General features: G+C 32.3%; 1 protein-coding gene across 1 annotated transcript; it reads left to right on the top strand.

The window, feature by feature from the left end:
- The first annotated feature begins 18,510 nt into the window (after window positions 1-18,510).
- Window positions 18,511-19,164, top strand: LOC149248380 (uncharacterized). The gene has a single exon (XM_089449515.1). It carries the CDS (start codon window positions 18,511-18,513, stop codon window positions 19,162-19,164), a length of 654 nt encoding a protein of 217 aa, XP_089305641.1.
- The last annotated feature ends 3,567 nt before the right edge of the window (window positions 19,165-22,731 follow it).

The following is a 22,731-nucleotide window of genomic DNA, read 5'->3' as shown; positions in this document are numbered from 1 at the left end:
ATAATGCTACCTTGGAGTAGAGGACCTTTGAGTAGTTAAAGAAGAAGACTAGTTAACCACTAGCTTTGGAATTAATGAAATTTTAGAAACTCTTCTAAGTGTAGACATATGAAAGTGCGTATGCTACGGGAGTAGCCTTGGTGTAGTGGGGAAGGCATTTATGCTACCATTTTTAAGTATTTCATGGGGTAATTCTAAACTAGCTTACCTACAATGAGGACCACTATGCCCTAGTGCAAGTTATGAAGAAGTGCAAACACTATTTGATGGGAGAGGAGACAACTATCCATGCAGCTGAACAACTTTATCAGTCAACCATTTTTCTTATTCTGTAGATATATACCTTTCCAATAGTGCAAGAATCACCTCAATTGCAGTCCATATGCAAAATTTATTCCACATAGAAGTTGATCTTCCTATTTTGGCCACCATAATTTGGGAGGATTCCATGCCAACCCCCTCTATTTAACAAAAATGGGCTAGCTAGATCATCTTGATGAATAAGAGTTTAGAAGATTCCATATCGTAATTCTAATAAAGAGTTAAAGAAGTCAATGTTAACCACTAGTAGGCTATTGAGATGTATTATAACTAGGCCAATAGGAGTAAAAGGGGTTCCATTATTTTTTAGCAGATTTTTTTCCATAGACAATCAAAGTAACTAAGAAGGATAAGGAAAAATCACATAGAGAGTATTTGTGAATTGTAGTAGCCCATGAGCTACATGTTTTACTTCGTTATACTTGCAACCATTTTCTATTCAAAGAAAGAGAATAGAGTGGCCTCACCTTCTAGCTGGGTTTCCTCCCACAAGGGTTTAGAAGGATATATCTTGTGTTAAATGTGGTTTGTGCATTTTTATATTGTTGTTCTCTATTTTATACATAATTATAATTTTCATGCATACACAATAAACAATAACTTATAAATCCAAAAGTATAAAGAGAAGTAAACCCTCCTAATGCAAATTTTGTATTTTTAATTACAATTTATCAAACCTATCGCGGAAAACTATTTATTGGAATATCCATGATAGTTTATAGATTTATTTTATTCCCACTTTTAGCTATAGTAGAAATCAAGCTTTCCAACTAGGGTTTATGGAAGCCCTATTTGACTACTAAATTAAAGAGCTTATGTAGGCCCTCCAATTCTAAAGATTATAACTTGGTAGGAAAAAAGGTCTTTGAAACTAGGGTTTAGGAAATGCCTACCTGAATACTAAATTCAAGATCTTGTGTTTATAAGGGATGAGGATAAGCCCTCCAATTTTTAAGATTGTAACTTGGTAGGCTTCAGTGATCTTAGATTTCCATTTATCTAGTCACTTAATATCAAACATTGTGTTCTATAGAAACATTTGATTCTCTATATGAACAGCTAGATTGTTGTGCACAAAAATAGGGGATCCATAAAGATTTTTCATTTAGGAGATCCATTCCATTATAGAAATCATATTATTTTTTGTAGTTTTATGAGTCAAAATTTTCTTAAAAATTCTCCTAGCATTGATCTTTGATATGTGAAGAAATTTCTCTTGGTATATATTAATGTCGTGATTTTCTACCCTTTTATTTAGGGATTTTATAATTTTTTTATTATGAAATTTTAATTAATTACAATTACCTTGGGAAATTGGGAGGAATTATTGGGATCCTCCCAGCCCAGGTTCAATTCCCATAATTGACATGATGAGCTTTCATATAGTGACTTTGATCCTTGTTGAAAATGAGTTTCCCTTGAGGGCTAGAATATGTATACTCCTGATATGTAATATAAAGATATTTTCCACAGAAAAAAACTATTGTCATATTTTAAGATCTCGTTATAATAATCTCCAATGGATTTTCGAACACCTTTCATTCATTGTCATACCAAGTGTTAGTTGCCTGATTTTTACTTTTTCCTAATATGTTAAAAGATAATTTGTTAATGAAAATAGAAATGTTGTTGTAAAATTATGATAAAGGTCCTGAATAGTGTTCTTATTAGATTAGAGATTAAATTCATTGTTCCAGTACTTTAAGAAAATATTATCTTTCTCTTTGTCACAAAACAAGTGTCCTTGGTTACCACAACTTTCCTCATTGGATTTTTTGAGCGGGAAAAGGTTTAGGGTTAGGGATAGACGTTTATCATTTGTTTCAAGGTTATCATCCTTTGAAAGGTCAAAATTTTGTAGTTTCTTATTAGATGTGGATATATTTACTCAAATAGTCTATGACACTACTAGACAACCTATGGATGCAAGTGATCTAGTAGAAATTTGGCGAGTTTTTTAGACCATTGAAAATTATTAGATATTGAGAGCTCCAAAACTACATTAAATCTGTGCTAAATAAATTCTTGGTAATGTATTTAGAGTTTCTCTTCTGTAAAATATTAGAAACAATGTTCTCACTTAGAGAGAGGGGACTAGGTTTGGAATTATTGCCAATTATAATTGATGATTAGTTATATTTCTAGCATAATGTCTCTTGGTAGTAGGATATTGCCTTCATTCCTTAGGTTTTATAAATATCTTGTTTTAATATTCTTTTAGGTGCAATTATTAGCTAGGATTACTTCATTATAAAATGAAGAATTGACTCGAACATACTAAAATGTTGATATATAATATCCTTAGCATTAATATTGAAACTATCCATCCGTATCTACTAATTAAGAGGGTATTTTTTATGGAGCTAAATGTGAGAATAAATAAACACTTTTATGTAACAATCTTTGCCTTCAATCCCCCTTATGGGAGGAATTTTTTTTCCACGATGTCCAGAATACCAATCCCTTAATGTGATAGACCTTAGAATGTTCATGCTCCCAAGTTTCAACAATAAATATAATATAAATTTCACTCCAAATCCAATTTAACATAACCACTCACCTCATTGGAAAACTATGATAGTTCCATAAGAGGATATTAAGTGTATTGAATTCCTATTTATTATTATCATTTTGGTCTCTATCCTTAATAATATGTCATCAATTCTCAATTATGACACTTTTTCCTTCCTTCCTAGCTTCTTTTACCTTTCAAACTTCATTCTTGAATTTTTTTTGGTATTTTATAATGAGTTCTTTATTTATAAATATTATTGACCCTTTTTTATCCATAAATCACTATGGACATGATATTGGAGAATTCATCACAGCATATCTACTAAAATATATTAGAAAATATAAAAACTACAATATAAGGGTTTATTTCTCCATATATTTTTTGTCTATTACTTAATGTATATTACATAAAAATAATAATTATAATTATACTTAGAGGAGAGAATAGTGAAATAAAACTCATAAACCACAAATTAACAAAATATATAACCTAGGAAACCCTTTCGGTAGAAAACTCAACTAGAAAGTGAGGCTAGCTACTCTATTCTCTCTCTCTGAATGGAAAATGGATACAAGTACAAAGAAGTGAGGTATGTGGCATGTGGGCTGCTACAATGAAAAAACCCTCTCTTTTCTCTCTCTCTATATACTATTAGATACTTTTCCCATCTATGGAACAAAATGAACTCTAATATAATAGAATAACTTTTCCTTCTAGTTTCCTAGTTATAACACAACCAATTAGCCTACTAGTGGTTAATATTTACTACTTCAACTCTTAACTAGGGTTACAATATCGACTCTTATAAATTATTCCTCATCATGATCATGTTTCTAGCCCATTTATGATAAATAATGTGGGCTAACATGGAATCATCTGGAATCATGGTTGTCAAAAAAGGATGTCTACATCTACATGGCATAACTATTTCATACAAACTCTAATTGAGGTGATTCTTGTGTTGTTGAAAATGTATCTATATGTATAATATAACTAGATTTTGAAATTCTTATGATTAAATGTATGGACGAAAAGCATCATCATTTGATTCCTCAAGATAATTTTGAATGGTTTTAGACCCCAATCCACCAATCTAGGATGTCTGAGTAAAAATCATCTTGTGAGCTAATTCCTCCACTTTTTCCACTCTGAAAGAATCATGATGGGTGGAAAATTATATAATGATCCAATATAGCTCATTATTCCCATTTTTAGAGGCTTGTGATCCGATGAAGCTCTTAGTGAATGAGGTGAGGAGATTTTTCCCACACCTTCTCTTTTGTGTACAATTTAGCTTTTCTTGGAAGTTATCCTTTGATCCTGATATACTAAAGGTCAAGTTACCCTTATGTTTTATTTTTGGACCTCCTCTACAAAATTATATTCTATGTCAAATTTTCTTAAGTACTATTTTCAAATCCTTTACGAAAGGTTGGTCCTATTCGTTTTCCTGATCTAGCATGTAGGGTTGATAGAGCTACAAATTATCAACATTCACCACTAATAAAATGTGTATGTATGGGGGTAGAATTATTCTATAGACATTATCTCCCACCTTCTCTAGTATGTCAAAAGGACCATATCATAGAGCCATAATTTTCTTACCAGGATCCTATAGCCTCCCCTTGTTTAACTACAACCATACTTTGTATTCCACGTTGACTATCCTCTTTGTTCTATGATGATTATGGATAGCCTTGTATTATTCCTTTTATTTTTTCTATGCCTCTTAAACCTATTTATGGATCTTCCTAATGTTATCATTAAAATTTTCTATCCTTAAGGCACCCCTTATAATATCCTCTCTCACTCCTACTTGTTGTCGATATGAAATATTTTAAGGGGAATATGGTGAATATCCAAAACAAATTTCAAATGCACAATTACTAGTATAAGTGTTGACTACATTATCATATTAATATTTTTGTATATAAACTAAATTTTCATCCCATTTCCTTATATGATTTTTATTGTAACCTCTCAAAAGTTGCACAAAATCCTTGTTGACTACTTTTGTTTGCCCGTCTATCTCTAGATGGAATGTTATATACCTATTCACATTTGTGTAAATATTAGCCCACAATGTAGTCCAAAATGCATTGAGAAGTCCTTTATCGATACCTTAAATGATTCTCAGTATCGCAAAGTAAACCCAAACTTGTCACAAAAATAAGTTCACTACTTCCTTTCCACTAATGGTCTTTTTATAGGAAATTAGAACAAAATACTAGTGAACCTAACAATGACCATGAATAGGTAGCCATGTCCATTATGGTTTGTTGGTAAACCTCCCACAAATTCCATGGAAATTATTTCCCAAGGATGAGGGTGTATAGGTAAGGGATGGTATAGATTATATTTCTTATTACTATGATTGCTAGTATAAAAAACCATGCATCCTCTTATGAACCTAATTACCTCTTCTTACATTCTATACCAATACTCATACCTATACAACTATCCATTATCTTCCTAGACTAATTTTCCTTGCATCCTTGGAGGTGTGATACTCTCTGACCAACTACAATCACTCAACCTTACAAAAAAATCACTTACCTAACCTGTAGAGTGACCCATTTTAGAGATGGTAGTCAACTATGTTATCACCATCATGCAAATGAATCTAGATTTACGACTGCCTAGACAACACCTTGAATTCATCATCCTCTATATAAGCCTCTTTGACGAAAAATGTAGAAAAAAATTCTTAATTTGATTTTTTCTTAATTAAATTGGGAAAAATAAAAATTCCACATCAACAAACAACTTGGATGAGTTAACAGAGGTGACATGCTTATTATCACTCAATTATCTTAGTTAATTCAAGTTAGGGGAATGAGCTTCAGTGGTGTGCAGTGATTCCTAAATTTTGGGAGCCTAAGTCGAGTTAATTTCAATTATAACAATTTAAATCAGTTAAATTCAGTTATGGTCAGTTAAACTATTTACAACTGGTAGAGGAAGTAGTGGAAGGTGTAGTAACGAGGTATGCAGTTAGTCATAACTCAGTGATCAACCAATTAACTAATCAATCCACCTAAATTAACCCACGCATGTAGATAATACAAGTTACCCAGTTGATATTGGAGTTCAAGGGTATTGCACTATTAGTTGCAGACTATTTCGAGGTGTATAGCTGGTGCATGCAGTCAAGGTAAGAACCTTAATGAACTACACAATTCCTTGGAGGAAAATCACTATGAAATAGTGGCCTAATTCCTCATTCAACATTACAAGGAAGTAGGAGCTTGTAAGGCTATAAATTGGCTAAGTGTTGGCCAAAGTTGTTGAGTCATGCAGAGAGATATCTTATACACTTGCATAGGTTTCTCATGCTTGAGAAAAAATTGTATTTATTCTCTATATTTTTTATTAATGAAATATGGATAGTAAGGGGTTTTGAGCAGTTTCTTTCCCCTAGATAAATATATGTGTATGTGTGTTGAATCATGATGCATGTTTATGATTTTCTTTGTCGAGCGTTAATTGCTTTTTTAGATGAGTATAGTAGATTTGATTCTTTTTTTTTAGTAAATTAAATGATAAGTTTTGAATCTACATAAAATTTATACATGGTATGAGAGCATGAATCATAGTGGAGGAGGTAATTCAAAGTTTTAAGCGCAAGAGGATTGAATTTGCAGGATCAATTCTTCATTGCTAGAAGGATGGTTTTATATGGTCTAAGGCTCGATTATGCCCTTGTGGGTAGATCAAACTTTGTTTCGTGGAAGGAATACATGGAGGGAGTACTGGATGACAATAGGTTGAAGGAATTTTTTGACCATGACATTCCAAAACCAGGATCATCCGACATCAAGGATCTCGCAGAATGGAGGAAATGTGTAGCCAAGGTGAGGAGAATCGTATTGGAGTGTATGAAGGGCCACATTATATCCAATATCCATGGGAAAGAAACCTCGTATGTGATGTGGCAAGCATTGACATATATGTTCCGGAGTAATAGCAACCACAAGAAGTTGGCAATCAAGGAAAAGCTTCAGAATATCAAGATGCAGAAGAATTACTCTATTTAGAAGTACCTAAGTAGGTTCAAACAATGTAGTGATGAACTTGGTGGAGTTGGTGTTACTATTGTAGAAGATGATTTGGTAAGCCTCACCCTTCTAGGCCTTCCCAAGGGTTGGTACAACTACAAAAATTTGATGATTGGGATGGAGAAACTAACAGATTTGGAATGCTTTTGGTCTGATTTGCTATAGGAAGAAATAAGGCGAAATACCAGAGATGGGACCTGATCCAAAGAAGACAAATAGAACATTGCATTAGTCAGCAAATGAATTAAGGCCAAGGGAAAGAATACCCAAGGTGAGGTTGATTCTAGCCTAGAGGGAAAGAAGAAAGACTTGTCGAAAATCAAGTGCTTTCACTGTCATGAATTTTGGCACTATGCCGTGAAGTGTTCACAGAAGATGGAGAGAAAAAAGGAGCCTATAGTAGCAACAATAGGTGAAGCTTTGGCTTGACATTTCCAGTTTAATTTGACCCTTATCACATGTATGGTGAGAAAAATGATGGGGATTGGGTGGTGCTTGGATAGTTGTGCCTCGTTCGACATGTCGGGGAATAGAGAGTTTTTCACCGACTTGGAGGAGAAAGATATCTAGAGGAACATTGAGTTTGGAGATGACAGAAGGTAAATTGCTACCGAGATTAGTATAGTAACCTTTCAAAGGGAATCAAGCTCGCCTCTCAGACTCAAGGATGTCATGCTCCTTTTAGGCCTAAAGAAGAATCTAATCTCCATTGCAGTATTGGATGACGGTGGTTATGATGATATATTCAGCAAAAGGAAAGTATTCATGAGACACATAGTCATGGGATAAATAAATCAAATCGATGCTCGAGTTAAGAACCTATATGCACTTGATGTATAAGATGCATGCAAAGCCTTTAGGAGAAAGGAAAGGGTTAAAGACTTGGTGGTTGAGAGGTAACATGATTTACCTCTCAAAATGGAGCCTGAAAAGGAGCCTCAAGAAGTTGTGGAGAAATCACAAATGGAGAAGCTGAAAGGAGGCATAGTTGAGACCTCTACTGAAGCAAAGACCTCCAATAGTGGGAGAGTTCGATCCAAGTGCATAGAGGGAGCACATGCAGCCATACCTCCAGGTGTGAGGTGGGGTGATGTGAAGCCCTAGTCCAAGAGTTTCAAAACTTTTGGGAAGGTCCATTGAGATGTTCTCCCCATGGATCATTACCCTTTCTACAGGGGCCCATAGTATTCAGTCGGAGGAGGATCAATATCCGTTAGATACTACAGAGTGCATAATAGTGTTCAAAACAGAGTAGGAGGCTTGGTAATAAAGTTAATAGTAATATATGTGTCCCAATAGATAGTTGAAGATTGATTCAATGATTATTATTATTTCTTTATATGGATGCTTATTAGTTGCAGATTATACAGTAGCAACAACCACAAAGAGAAGTGTTGCATGCATTACATTACAAAGGTGATTGATGGGGGTAGATATGAATCCCTTTCTTGCTTAGAGGGAGTGTTGAAAAATGTAACAAGAAATTCTTAACTTCGTTTTACCATAATTAAATTGGGAAAATTTGAAATTCCACATCAACAAACAGCTTGGATGAGTTAGCTGAGGTGATATGGTTGGTATCACCAAGTTATCTTAGGTAATTCATGTTGTGTGCATTGATTCCTAAATTTTAGGAGCCTAGTTGGAGTTAACTTCAATTGTAACAATTTAAATCAGTTAAATTAAGTTATGGTCAGTTAAACTAGTTCCAATTGTTGGAGGAACTAGTGAGGGGTCTAGTAAAGGGGTGTGTCGTCGGTCACAACTTAGTGATCAACCAGTTAGCTGATAAATCAACCTAAATTAGCTACCCAGTTGAGTGTGGAGTTAAATGGAAATGTACTATCAATTGTAGACTATTTCGAGGTGTACAAGTGGTGCATGTAGTTATAGGAAGAGCCTTAATGAACTGCACAATTCCTTGGAAAAAAATTCTTATGAAATAGGGGCTTGATTCCTCATTGAACAGTGCAAGGAAGTCGGAGTGTAGAATGCCAGAAAATTGGCTAAGTGTTAGCTAGAGTTAGTTAGTTAGGCAAAGAGATAGCTTATACAGTTGTGGAGGTTGTTTAGGCTTCAAAAAGAATTATTTTTCTTCTCTATTCTGTGATTAATGCAATACAGATAGTAAGGGGTTTTCAGCAGTTGCTTTCCCCTAGATAAATATCTATGTATGTGTGTTGAATCATGATGTATGTTCATGATTTTCTTTCTCGATCATGAATTGATTTTCACAGATGAGTAGAATAAATTTGAGTCTTATGTTTTAGTAAATTACATCAGCAATTTTGAACCTACATAGAATTTCTACACTTTTTCTATGCATCGTATTGGGTGAAAGGCTCCATGTGCATAAGAATTTCCAAAACTATGATCTTTGATACATGTGGCCTTGAAAGAATTTTGGCCAACATCCATGTGATTCCCTTCTTGTAGTAAATCATTAAAATACATTGTTGTAGAAACTCCATGCAGTTGTAATGCTTGGTTTGTTGTAGCTTACTCTAGGCTTCTAGATACTGTAGTTCTTGCTGATATATGTGGATTACCATCTCCTTTGTAATTACATAGTTCTTCCACTTCTTCATATATCACACCATGACATAGATCTCCTTATGATAGGTAACGTAGTTGAGAACTACCCCATGAAATACAACATAATGATAGCATATGGACCCTCGTTAGTCATAAATGTATCCACTACATTGCATAGGCCAAATGACATGGCAAACACTCATACAAACTTTTCCTAGTTTTGTAGATGTTCTCCTAGTTATCTTATTCTCTCACTTGAACTTCATGATATCTAGATTTTATGTCGAACTTGGTTTGCTACAACTAATCCAATAAATAATCTATATTGTGTAGGGGATACCTATTCTTGAGAATGATTTTCTTTAACTCCCCGCAATGAATACGCATCCAACAAGTCCCTAAAACCTAGGAAGAGGATCTCACAAGAAAGCTCCTTCTACAAATTGAAAGAACACACCTAGATGATGCGTAGGTGATAGAGGTCCCTGAAAGAAGGTAAGGGAAGGAAGAAATAAACAAAAAAGGAGGCTTTAGTGAAAAATATAAGGAGGATGGAAACTTTTGAATAGAACTTTATTTCCTATGAGAAGCACACCGATTCATGACAAGAACAAATAGCGAGAATGGATGGTATGTTCCAAGGTGACCACCTTTGATGCCCACCTATCAACCATAATAATGGGACTACATGTTGTTGTATCAAAGGGCCTAGATGCCATGATTATAGGAGTGAAATTGCAAATAAGAGAAATTTGGCTCACATGTCCAACGTATAGCCATCACTTTAGCACTAAAATCCTACCAAATTCCATAAATTACCATGCAGTTGAGAGACCACATTTTGATATACAATGCATGAGAGTAGAACATCAACTTCTCCTTGTAAGGAAGGTGCTTGCATCCATGTCCTCCCCACCATTGAGCACATCCCTATGTACCAAATAGAAGGGATTTTCTTTATAACATTAATATGGTAAATGTGATTTTTTGAAATAAAAGATATTAAATTGGAGAAATATTTTTTTAATATAAAACTAATATTAATTTATTACACAAAAAAAAAGAAAATCATTATTTTAAAAGTTGACTGATGTATTTTTTTTATCTATAGAATTGCCTGTTTATGTTACCTCCATTTCTGTGGCATCTGATTTCATGTCCTAGGTGATTTGAAATTCTATTGTGGTTGTTGATGTAGCTTTATGGATGTTATAGGTCATATTTTCTCCACAAGAAAAAGTGACTTCCATCTCCTTTCAATAAGAGTTAGGAATAACAATATATTTCAAAAGATTGATAAATTTTTTTATAATTTGTAGGTACATGTGTGATAAAATTAAGAATTAAAAAAAAAAAATTATTTTAAAAAATTATGTACAAAATTAAAAGTATTGGAAACTATAATTTAACTAGGTTTGGTGGTTAAAAATATGTTTTTCTTTTATTAGTCACAAATTCAAATCTATAAAGTGGTAGAGCATCTACATATTCGTGATCTAAAATGTGTTCTTGCTAAGTCATAAATTTTTGGCATATTTCTGCCTTACAAACTCTTAAATATACTTTTAATATTATAGTGATAATCCTTAAATTTGATCTTAAATCTCTTATATTACTTAAACAAATTATCAATTCATCATTCGTATATATAGTAATATTTTTAATATTATTTTAATAAATAATACTTAAAGTATTCAATGGCATTTTTAATATTATTTTAATATATAACATTTAATTTATTCTTATGAAATATTGCTTTTTTAACCCAAAAAATAATAACTAACAAAAAAAATATTTTAAGAGAACGTTTACAATACAATTTTGATGTTATTACTAAGTTGGGTTAGTTTAAGGAAAACGCAATGATGCTTGTATGTATTAATAAATGATATATGAAAATTGAATTTTTACAATTGTATTTTATAAAGTATTTAAGAATTAAATTTACATTAATGAATTATATGAAATATTGAGCTATTGTTATTATTCATTAATATTATATATATATATATATATATATATATATATATATATATACATTTATATTTTTTAATAAATATTTTATTTTAATAATTAATATTATTATTAAAGAAATAAGTTTTAAGAAAAATTGTAAAGTTATTTATTACTCTATATATATTTAGATTATTCTAAGTCTAAATTAAAATTAGTTTAAATGTTAGATAGGTGGATCATGATATCATAAAGATGGTGTGAAGTTAGATTAAAGAGAGAAATTTTTTAAAATAGTTTAATTTTCCTAAAAATAATTCTCATTTACAACTTTTACATTTACATATATAATTTATTTTTTTAATTTCATATTATTATATTTTATTTTCAAAATATAGAAATATCAAAAATTACAAATAAATTATTGCTAGATTTGTTTTTAATAAATTCTGATTAAACTGCTTACTGTTAAACAACATTAGCTTCAAGTATCTCAATTCCTGTGCTTTGATTGTATAGATACCTTTTCAGCATGCATTATGTGATGTTTTGGGAAAAAGAGTTTTCACAACTACCATCTTAATATGATTACGATTCGAGAACGACAATATATGTGGTTTGGAAATTCAATCATCGTCCTGCAAAACAGATTAACCGATTAATTGGTGGGAAATCAAAATGAAATGATATCACGAAGTTAAGTTACTTTGAAGAAAATGAATTTGATTTGATTCCCTGAGTTGGCTGCATCAAAGTTGCTTTTTCTTCCCTGCATCAAAGTTGCTTTTTCTTCCCATCAATTATTCCAATGGTAATGCCCCACATCAAGTCACATCAAGTCTAGTTGTAGTGGTTGAGATTTTCTTCATACTTTTCCCCGTGGATGGCAAGTACAATATGCAATCTCACAATTGCGTTCACTGAAATATTTCAGTATTTTTGAAATATCAAACACATGAATAATAGTGTAGTCTCATGTAAACTAATAGAAATTTAAATAGTGTCACGTATATCCAGCGCACCAACAATGACCTCATTCATCAATGATGAAGTATTTAATTATCTGAGACATTTGTGGTGGTGTAAAGGCTGAGTTAAAATGGATGCTCTCTATTTTCAAAACGAGTTGTCTTTTTCAAGTGTGATTTTTTTGAGTTTTTGAAGAATTTATAGCTTGAATCAGATGATAATATTTGGGTTCAAATTTTAATTTGTGTTATTTAAACTGGTTTTTTGACAATAAATATGGATTCACCACCCTCAAAAACCCATGAGACACTTCTAATATGAAGAGCCCACCTGTCAAACTTGCTATTTCAATTGATCACTACAAAATTTTAGACAAATTAAATAAGAAAAAAAATGAAAAACTTTCCAAAAAATGACACATGAAACCTACTCTTTTTGAAAATATAATTAAAATCAAAATTATAATATTTTATATATTTCATAATAACATATTACTTTTATAAATATTTGTTAGAAAATTTGATATTCACATGTTTTTTCTTAATTTTATAATAAACCTATTCAATATAGGTATAAGTCTATTTTAACTTTATTGATTTTTTTTTTCTTTTGTATTTTTTGGGGTTAAAGTTTGGGTAAAAAAATGAACGAAATTTGTTTAAATTGAAAGTTTGAGCTATTGTATCCGCATAATTTTAGTTTACCAATTTTTTTATATTATATTGAATCCATTTATGCATTCTAAAGCTCATTTTAAACAATAAAGAAGCACAATCTTAAGAAAAATTTCATGAACATGTTCTTTTACAAAAGACAAAACATCAAATAATTACAATGTGTCAAATAATATATCATTTTTAAAACACCGAAAAGTAAATGATAAAAAGTACTATCACTTAAAGTATCTTTGCTATACCCATATTAAATTGTGATTTTGAAAATATTTATTACAATATTGACATTCTTAAACATTAAAATGATTAATATTATACAAATAAAAGACCTTTGTTAAGATTTTCAATCATAAAAATAAAGTAATACTTCTATTTTATTTTTTTTCTTAAAATCCAATACACCATATTTATTTTTAGCCTATTTTAACAATCAAATAATTATACAAAAATAGACCCCTTGTCTCACATATAAAAAACCAAAATAATCTTAAAAATAAATTATTATTATTATAAAATAATATATAAAAATTAATAAAATAAAAATTTTATTATTATAAAATAATATAAAAAATTTAATAAAATTAAATGTTAGTAATATATTTTTCAATTTACTTATTAAAATAAATAAATTATTTAAAAAAAATTATTTTGATTACCCTATATTACAATCTAAAAAAATAATTCAATTTGGAAATGGAAAGTTTACAGGAATCAAAGGCACTAAATTGTAAAAGAAACACATAAACGGTTTCTAAAATGGGGACAGGAAGGTGTTAATTTCTGCACAAATAAAGAACTTACAAATTCAGCCCTAAAATGTTCAGTAGAGGATCGGAGGGAGGATGGTGTCATCCATACGAAAATGACAAACTCACCCTCATAGAAATAAACATTCTCTTGGTAGGTCAATATGTGCATTTCTATACCTCTCTACCATAAAAGCACATAAACGTTCTCCCTAATCCCGCGGTAATCCATGCTTTAGAAGGTATGGTGTGGTTAAAGGTCAATGTATGCATTTATACATGGAGTGAAGTTGTGGTGAAGGTGTGCTTTATGGTATGTAAACCACCTTCACCTCCCATGTAAGCACAACTTCAACCACCCATTACCACCAGCTAAGGATGAACTACCCATTACCACCAACTATGGATGACTAATGGAGGAATGTGCATACAAATGGAAACCTTCAATAGGGAAAATTAGGTTTGCTTTCCATGGTGTTATTTAAAAAAAATAAAGTATTTTCTGATTTCCATTTCTTTCTCTAAAAATGTTTTTTCCCAAATTCTATGGAATATAATTATTTTAATATAATACACCATTATATCTAAAAACCTATAAAAGCTCAACAATTTGAATATTCTTTTAAAAATATCTCATAACTTTTTATAGTTTATATTTTAAGAAATAATAAGATTTTTGAAGGTTTTTATATTTTAACATAATTATAGATTTTGTTGATGGTAAGAAATGACTTTATCAACGAAATTGAGGAATATGACCCATATAGAAGGGAGATAATTAAAAAAGTTATCTTTCACATCCTAAAGATGAACCACCATTGCTGGTTCAAAATGTTGATCAAAACAAGAAACCCAATGTGATGAATCCGGAAGATGACCTACATGAATATGACCCAATCAAAGTACCAATATGACCAATACTCTATGTGGCACTCTTCATTGATACGCCATCCTATTTGCCTCTAGAAAAGGTATTGGATGTGATGAAAAGTTAGTACAAAGACAAAGTATATGGCCTAACAATAATATACACCAACTATACTAAATATTGATATTAAGTAGTATATATTATTATTTATTCCTAGATAATTAGGAGAAGGTCATAAAAAATTTCTCCCACATATGAAAGATTAATGACATCAATTCAAAAAATTATTTATGAAATGACGTAATGAATAAAATCAAATACAGTATTCTAACCATTCCAAATAAATAATTACTTGAAAAAATCGATAACATATCATTTATTTCATTAGTGTTTGTTAAGAAATTATAAAAAACAATAAAATAATATCAATCTTCTATAGTGTAAATTTTAAATCATATACTCTAGAAATGCATTATGTAAGATTGGTGGTTCACAAAACAAAATTCCAAACAAATTCTTGGCCTTCAAACTTAACTATTTCATTCACAAAATATATCGACCCCATGTAGAGTTTTCCAACCATAAAGTCTTCAATCCTTACTAAAACGTTGACATAAATGTACACATTCTAGTTCTATAATTTCCAATTCATAGGTGTTCAAAATTATATTCAAACAAATACAAATATTTAGTTCTGAGTATAAGGATTCCAACCCTCTTCCTCTTGAAAGAGCTAGTCTTTATACTCATCTATACTTCATCTATTCATTTAAATTTATTAAAATTATGTAATTTAATATAGGTGGAATATACCTTACATAAGCTATTAGAAGAATGTGATTTTATATGAGTTTCAAAAAAGAGCTTATTCAGATAATATTAGATATCAGATGATGATAACATCTACACGAAGATACAATGTTTATTAAGTATAAACAAATATTCACATAGTACATTTCCAAGTGTCTCCAATGTCGACGAGTTAAAGAGGAGTGCAGATACCCAACCAGAATGTTGCGACAAATTCCAATCCTTGAATGAATGTGGGAAATCATATTCATGGACTTCATCATGGCGTTCCTAAATATTCCCCTTGATGCCACCATTGTGTTAATAGAAAAATTGAAAAAAGAATCTCAATTCATACTTGTAACATCCACCACATTGCATAGATATTTATGAAGGACATGTTCAGGCTACATGGCATACACAAGAAGTCAATCTTTAATCAGGATGCCAAATTGACATCAAAATTTTGGAAAGCACTATTCATGAGATTTGGAACTTAGTTGGAATTTAGTACAACATATCATCCTTGAATGGATGGAAAAAATGAGAGAGTAAACATGGTGTTAGAAGACATGCTGAGAATGTATGTTATGCAGAAGCTTGTTAGATTTTGTATGTGGTAGAAAGTCTAATACATCGATTAGCTGCGATGACCCTATGAACATCGTAACTCTCGGACCTGATATGTAAAATGAGATGGAACAATAGGTTATTAGTATTCTAATATCCGCGATGATGTGACTCAGGACTCCATTCATTAATGTTTGAACTATTGTTAACCTGGAAAATTTGAATTATAAAGTAAATATGTTTTTCTATTAACAAGATATATATATATATATATATATCTATATATATATATATATATATATATATATATATATATATATATATATATATATATATATATATATATATATATATAGATATATATATATATAAAGAAAGGGAAATGATTTTTTGCATTAATATTCTTGAGAATATATAAAGGGTTGTCGGGTAAGACTACATTCCCAATAATAAAAGAAGCAGTTAGAGAATTAGTTGTACCCCAAGAAGGGGAAATAATAAAAGAGAAAGAAATCCTAATTTTTCCCATTCTCTCACAAACAAACATAGAAAGAAGGGGGAACATAAGAAATCTAAGGAAATAGGTAATCAAAGAAAAATGGATGGAGATAAATGAGATTAGTAAAATTATGTAGAAACCATAAGTAAGTGGCTAGAGATCAATGTCATGAGTCTTTTTTTTCTAATCGAAATTATCGTGGTAAAGAAATACAATTGTTTCCAAACAACATTATTGGGAGAGAAAGTTTGGTGAAACACTCAAACTAAAGCAAGACACCACTTGGGGTTACAATGAGATATTCATTAAATTGCTCAGAGAATTGATTCTCTAACTATAAGAGATGGAGCTCGGGGGTATCTAGGTGAGCAGCTATCTTACAGTTGGGTTGACAATAGGATCCCTTTACATATTTCCTAGAAAATATTAAATAAGTTTTCTTATCTAGGTTCTCTGTATTTGTAAGAAAATTTATGGATTTGTGAATGTATGTTAACCATGTAAATGAGTAACGTAGAAGGAATAAGTGGTACGAAAATATGCATCCAGATAAGCACGAAAGTGTAGATGTGAAGGTACAAGTTACTATCTATGAAACATTGTACATGAACTAACATTGTTGATACAATATTTTAAAAAGACAAGAAAAGAGTAATGAAAAGGGTTGGTAACGTCAAAACAATCAAGGTTTATGAAACCAATTATAGTATAGTTTCTTGTTAGCATATATGGAAATTATTTAGAAAAGAAAACTGGTGTGAAACATATTAGGAAGGAAACAAATAGAAAATACCTATTTGTACATGTAGGTTTTATTTTTTAACTTTTTTCATGAATAGGGGAATTGTATTTAGTATTTTGATTAAAAGGCTAGCAAGTAAATACCGCCCTTACTCAATACAGTCCCTAGTTCAAATACTTACGACACAAAAAACCCTTAAAGTTCCATCACAGGACTCATGAGGGTTATGGACCTCTTTTGGTGTAGTTGGGTTAGCGTACAATTAAAACAACAAGAAAATTGCAAATATTTCATGTGCATGTTGAAGAAAGAAAGCAATTATGTTCCCTAAATTATACATGTCTAAAATATATATATATATATATATATATTGTTTCTAAATATAAAATCTTTACCTATATTGCATGACAACAATATTGTATAGAAAGAAATTGTAAATGTTGAAGATAACATTGACATGGTCGAGTTGTAAATACAGTAAAGGCTCACAAAAATAACAAAGGAACTAGTTATTGAAGGCATTCCATTCAAACCAAACATATACAATTATATCATGGAAGACACCTATGAACAAATTCAGAATAAAAGAAAAGTATTTCTAACTGAATGTACAAGAACAAATAAGCATATATAATCTATTTATAAGAATATGAAGAGGACCCAATACTACAAAAAAATGATATTATATCTTCATTTTTCAAAAAAACAAAATACACTATGTGTTAAAGGCTGACCAACCTCGCTAGTATGTTGTTGTGAGTAAAAAAATAATAGCTACATGAAATATCATGGACAGAATTTTAGTCGTAGCTGAAAAATGATGTTAAGTTCCTTGCGTGAAAGTAAAAGGGATAAACCCTTAAAAGGAAACCCTCTATGATGATAGAGATATAACTCAAACCCCACAACTATGGATAAACCCTAACAAATCAGAATGTAGTTGAGGAAAACCATGTAAATTAAGGTAAGACATGTAATTAGAACTTGATATGTCATGAGTAAGAAGCTCCATAGAATGAGAATGTTTCTTGGAGGTGAGTCAGATAACACGTAGAGAGTGGCTCTGCAATTAAAAAAAAACAGCAAGAATAACATGAGAATATAAAAGGAAATGATATAAAAATTATTACTTTTAGCTAGTTTGATTCATGGCACTTCTTTGTTAAGTTGTTGAGATTCAACACTAACAAATATATACAATCATGGGGTTATAATTCCCATAGAATGCCTGGAATGCCTGGTGTCAAAATCACTCTGGGAAAGCTATTAACATGCCACTGCTGGCATGTTGGGCCATTTGGATCGCTCGGAATCAGTCTATTTTCAAGATTAAAGCCCCTCATTGGCCTTATATCATTCTCCACACGATTTCAGACTACAATATGCTACCTGATGAGGATCCCCCAACCCTGCCCCGCATTCTCAGACCTGTACCCATTGATACATCCAAACCATGGGCGTTTTTTGATGGCTCGGCTCAAGAAGCGGGCTGTGGGGGAGGAGCTATCCTCCACCTAAATGAAAGGCATTGTTATAAGCTACAAATCAACCTTGGAAGAGGCACTAATAATTTTGCTGAGCTATGCACCGCCAAACACATCATTCATTTTGCTCTTCATAAGCAATGCAGACACCTTCAGCTTTTTGGAGACTCTAAAATTGTTTGTAATTGGCTGAATGATGCATCCCATTGTTATGCATTTACTTTGAGGCATATACTTGATGAAGCAAAGAGATTAACAGCTGCTTTTGAATCCTTTGTCTGCCAACATGTTTACAGGGAGCATAACACCGTCGCCGACCAGCTCTCCAAAGAGGCCGCACATAGAGATGGAGAAGACTGGTTGATACAGGAGGAGATCGATGGCACATACTACCAGCATTACCACAGACCTTTTGACGACCTCTTGGACGCGGGGCTGTGAAGCCCATATTATATCAGCACAGTTTTTGTTTATAATATGTACATAGATACTATCCAGATATGTCTACAACACACTTTATTTTGTTTATACACAATATATATATTGCTCTCTACGAAGAGCACAGTCAAATTTTGAACTCTGATAAACTTAACAGTTTTATTATTTTGGAAATGCTCCCTGCGTGGAGACATCATGGACTGCTCTACAGTTATTTTTTGAACTCTGATAGGCAATGCTGCCTACATATGAATATGTTACGGCATCTGCAAAATGTAATTTCTTAACTCATAATAGAAATTACGACTTTTTCCCAGGGGAAAAAAAAAATAATTCCCATAGAAGGAAAGAAGAATCAATGAAATACCTTGACAAAGAGAAATGGCTAATGTGTAATGCCTCCTCCAATATCTATCCACTTTGACCAGCCTACCAGGGTAAACATGAGTTGAGCGCTACTATGACATGACTCAATCTCCTAGATAACCTTAAGTAAATGGAATCGACAAAACAAGACCTTACTAACTTCCCTCGGTGCTACAAGACCCCCAAAAGTTAAACCGCCCTTCCTGGTTCCCAAACCCTGAGTTAAATTTCCTTTTCATTGATATGGACCCATGGAAATTGGCATGACACTGTCTAAATTTGACGGCAACCCTCCAGTCAGATGCATTAACCTGCAAGGGAGAGAATGTAGTATTTTTCGCTGATTTCTGTGTTGGCGACCATGCGTTCTAAGCCACTTTTTTCAGGGCTAGTCTCCAAAGCATTGCCATGAACATAAATAATTCTTTCAAGAATGATAAATGAAACAAGGAAAAAACCTCTAACACAAAACTTAATCAAGTACTTGACCTAACCCGGTCTAACCATGATATTCATTTTGTCAAACACATGGTGAACATGAAATCTACAGGTCATGAACGCATATCTGGACATAGAGATTTGAAACTTATTTGAGAAACATAAATAAGGTCTAATGCCCTCTCACAATAGCGGAAATAACATCTATTAGGTCATGCATTCATTAACCAATCATTTACAAGTAAAACATGATAAGATATGTAACTTGAATCTGTCATTAAACCATGCTTATAACCAGAAAAATGACAATGATATAACAACCATTAAAGCCACATAATAACAACTATAAATACTCCTGAATTACAAGGGGAAAGAGATCTTATCATTCATATGCCAAAGCCAACCAAGTCAGGGATTTACACATACCACCTGACCATATATTAGCATAAACCAATTCTCTCTTTCAACAAATCACCCCCATTCCATCTTCCAAGCATGAATGTGAGGTCTCATGGAATAAAGAAATATATAAATAACCAAGGGAATCCAGAGGTTAAACTACCTCCACCCTCACATTGTTGTTATCTCACCTAAACCAGTCTTGTGATCACAAAACCAAACCAAGCTTGGATTCCTCATAATTCCTTGACCATCCCTTGAGGAATTTTCCTATCTCCACCCACATGGTGAGGGATTCCCAGAGAAAACCATCTCCACCCCCCACCACTGGGATTTTGCTGAAACAACCTCACCCAGATCCAAAAAACCTTATGACAATCCAAAGCTCAACTAAGAATGAACAGCATCACACCATGGGTACCTAGAAACTGAAAGGCAAGGCTGAAACCACTCTCAAACTAAGAAAAAACCATGCCAATGACAACAAATGAACCAAATACACACATGTATATATGATGCATGCTAGCAATATCTAAGAAATGATAAATGAAACCTTCTATCTGCAAGTATTCCCATTGAAACCACTTGATACAACTTTTCCTTTCTTGATCCTTGCTTTCCCTGTCCTCCCATTTCTTTCTTTTGCTTTCTCTTTCCTTCCTTTTCTTTCTTTCTCTTCTTTTTGATCTTCTTCTCTTCGAAAGAAATTCCAAAACTAAACTGAAAAAATTTCCAAAACTAATGCTCTGAATCCTTTTTATTATTAATGCCTCTAATTTCTTCCATTTTCATCTCTTTTCCTTCAATTTCCTCCTCACATGCAACTTGTGACTTTTCACCTTCCTTTTCTCTTAATTTCCTTTATTTTCATAAATAAAATGCTAATAATTCCCTTTTGCCTTTTCAAATCCTTTTCCGTTGTCTTTGCCAATTTTCCCTTAGCTATAATAAACAATAAGTGATGCCCACAAGGATATTTTACCCAAGATTTAGCTTGGAATTTGTGTCCCATGACCATGGTCTTGTTTTTCCTTTATTAACTCTATTACTTCAACTTTTAACCCAGGGATATTACAAACCCCCCCCCTTAGGGGAACACTGTCCTCGGTGTTTAATGACACCTATAACTAGCAAAACCAGTGAAAACAGAAACATACTACCCATGGAGCATTGTAACCCAACTCGATGCAGTATTTACAATGAAGAAACTGCTCATAAGTAAAACCTTCATGAAAAACATGACAACCTTACTACTTATTGGATATTTATAACACAGCTCATTATAGTATTTAGAGTAACAACTATACATAAATATGAACAAGTACCAAAAATAATTTTCCTCCACCAACAAATAATGAAGGATACATAGTGTACATCTAATCAACCACCTCCCACGTAGCTTCATCCGGCTCAAAATGCTTCAATTGCACTTTAACTTGCTTGATTCCTCAATTCTAGAGCATGAATTTTCTCTGCTGCAATACGCATTGAGGTTCTAGCTCGAATTCTCTTTCTCGCTCCACCTATAATATGGACTAATAAATCACATGATAAACATCCTTTACATATATTTTAAGTAACGAGACATGGAAAACATCATGGAATTTCACTATCATATGCAGTGCAAGTCTGTAGCCCACTGGTCCAATCCTCTCAAGGATCTCAAAAATCTCGCAATACTAAGGTCCCAACTTGGCACATGATCCAATCCTCAAGGAACCCTTCTTAGGATTGATGAGCAAGTACACATGCTCCCCAACCCGAGATTCCTTAAAATCCATGTGTTGATCTACGTAACTCTTTTGTCTATCCTGTAATGGCTTTAGATTCTTCTTTATAACCTGCATTTCCCATTCCGTCTCTACCAAGATATACAGTCTAATAAATACCATGTTCATTGGATCACTCCAGCTGATGGGAGTGTTACAAATCCTCCCATAAAGTTCCTCAAGTAGACTCATCCTCAGTGACTCCTGATAACCATTGTTGTAAGAAAATTCAACTAGTGGAATATACTCTTTCCACTTCTGCTACTGATGCATAACATGCATTCTCAACAAGCCCTCTAAAATATTATTGATGCTCTCTATCTATCTATCTATATATGGGTAATAAGTTGTAATGAAGGCCAGCTTTATACCCAAACCTGCAAATGAATTCTTCCAAAACCTGGAAGTGAACTTAGCATCTCTATTTGACCCAATATTCTTCGACACACCATGCAACGTCACTATATCTATGATGAAGGTGTGTTCTACTTCCCTATATGAATAAGCAAACCTATATGAAGTGAAATACCTTGGTTAACCTATCAACCACAACCATGATGGAATCATGTGTTTTCAAGTCCCTTAGAAAACCTATAGT

Source organism: Pinus tabuliformis, chromosome 7 (assembly GCF_031772625.1).
Source record: "Pinus tabuliformis cultivar Carrire ecotype Pingquan chromosome 7, CPIR1, whole genome shotgun sequence".
Taxonomy (NCBI): Eukaryota; Viridiplantae; Streptophyta; class Pinopsida; order Pinales; family Pinaceae; genus Pinus; species Pinus tabuliformis.
This window is presented reverse-complemented; position numbering and strand designations above follow the sequence as displayed.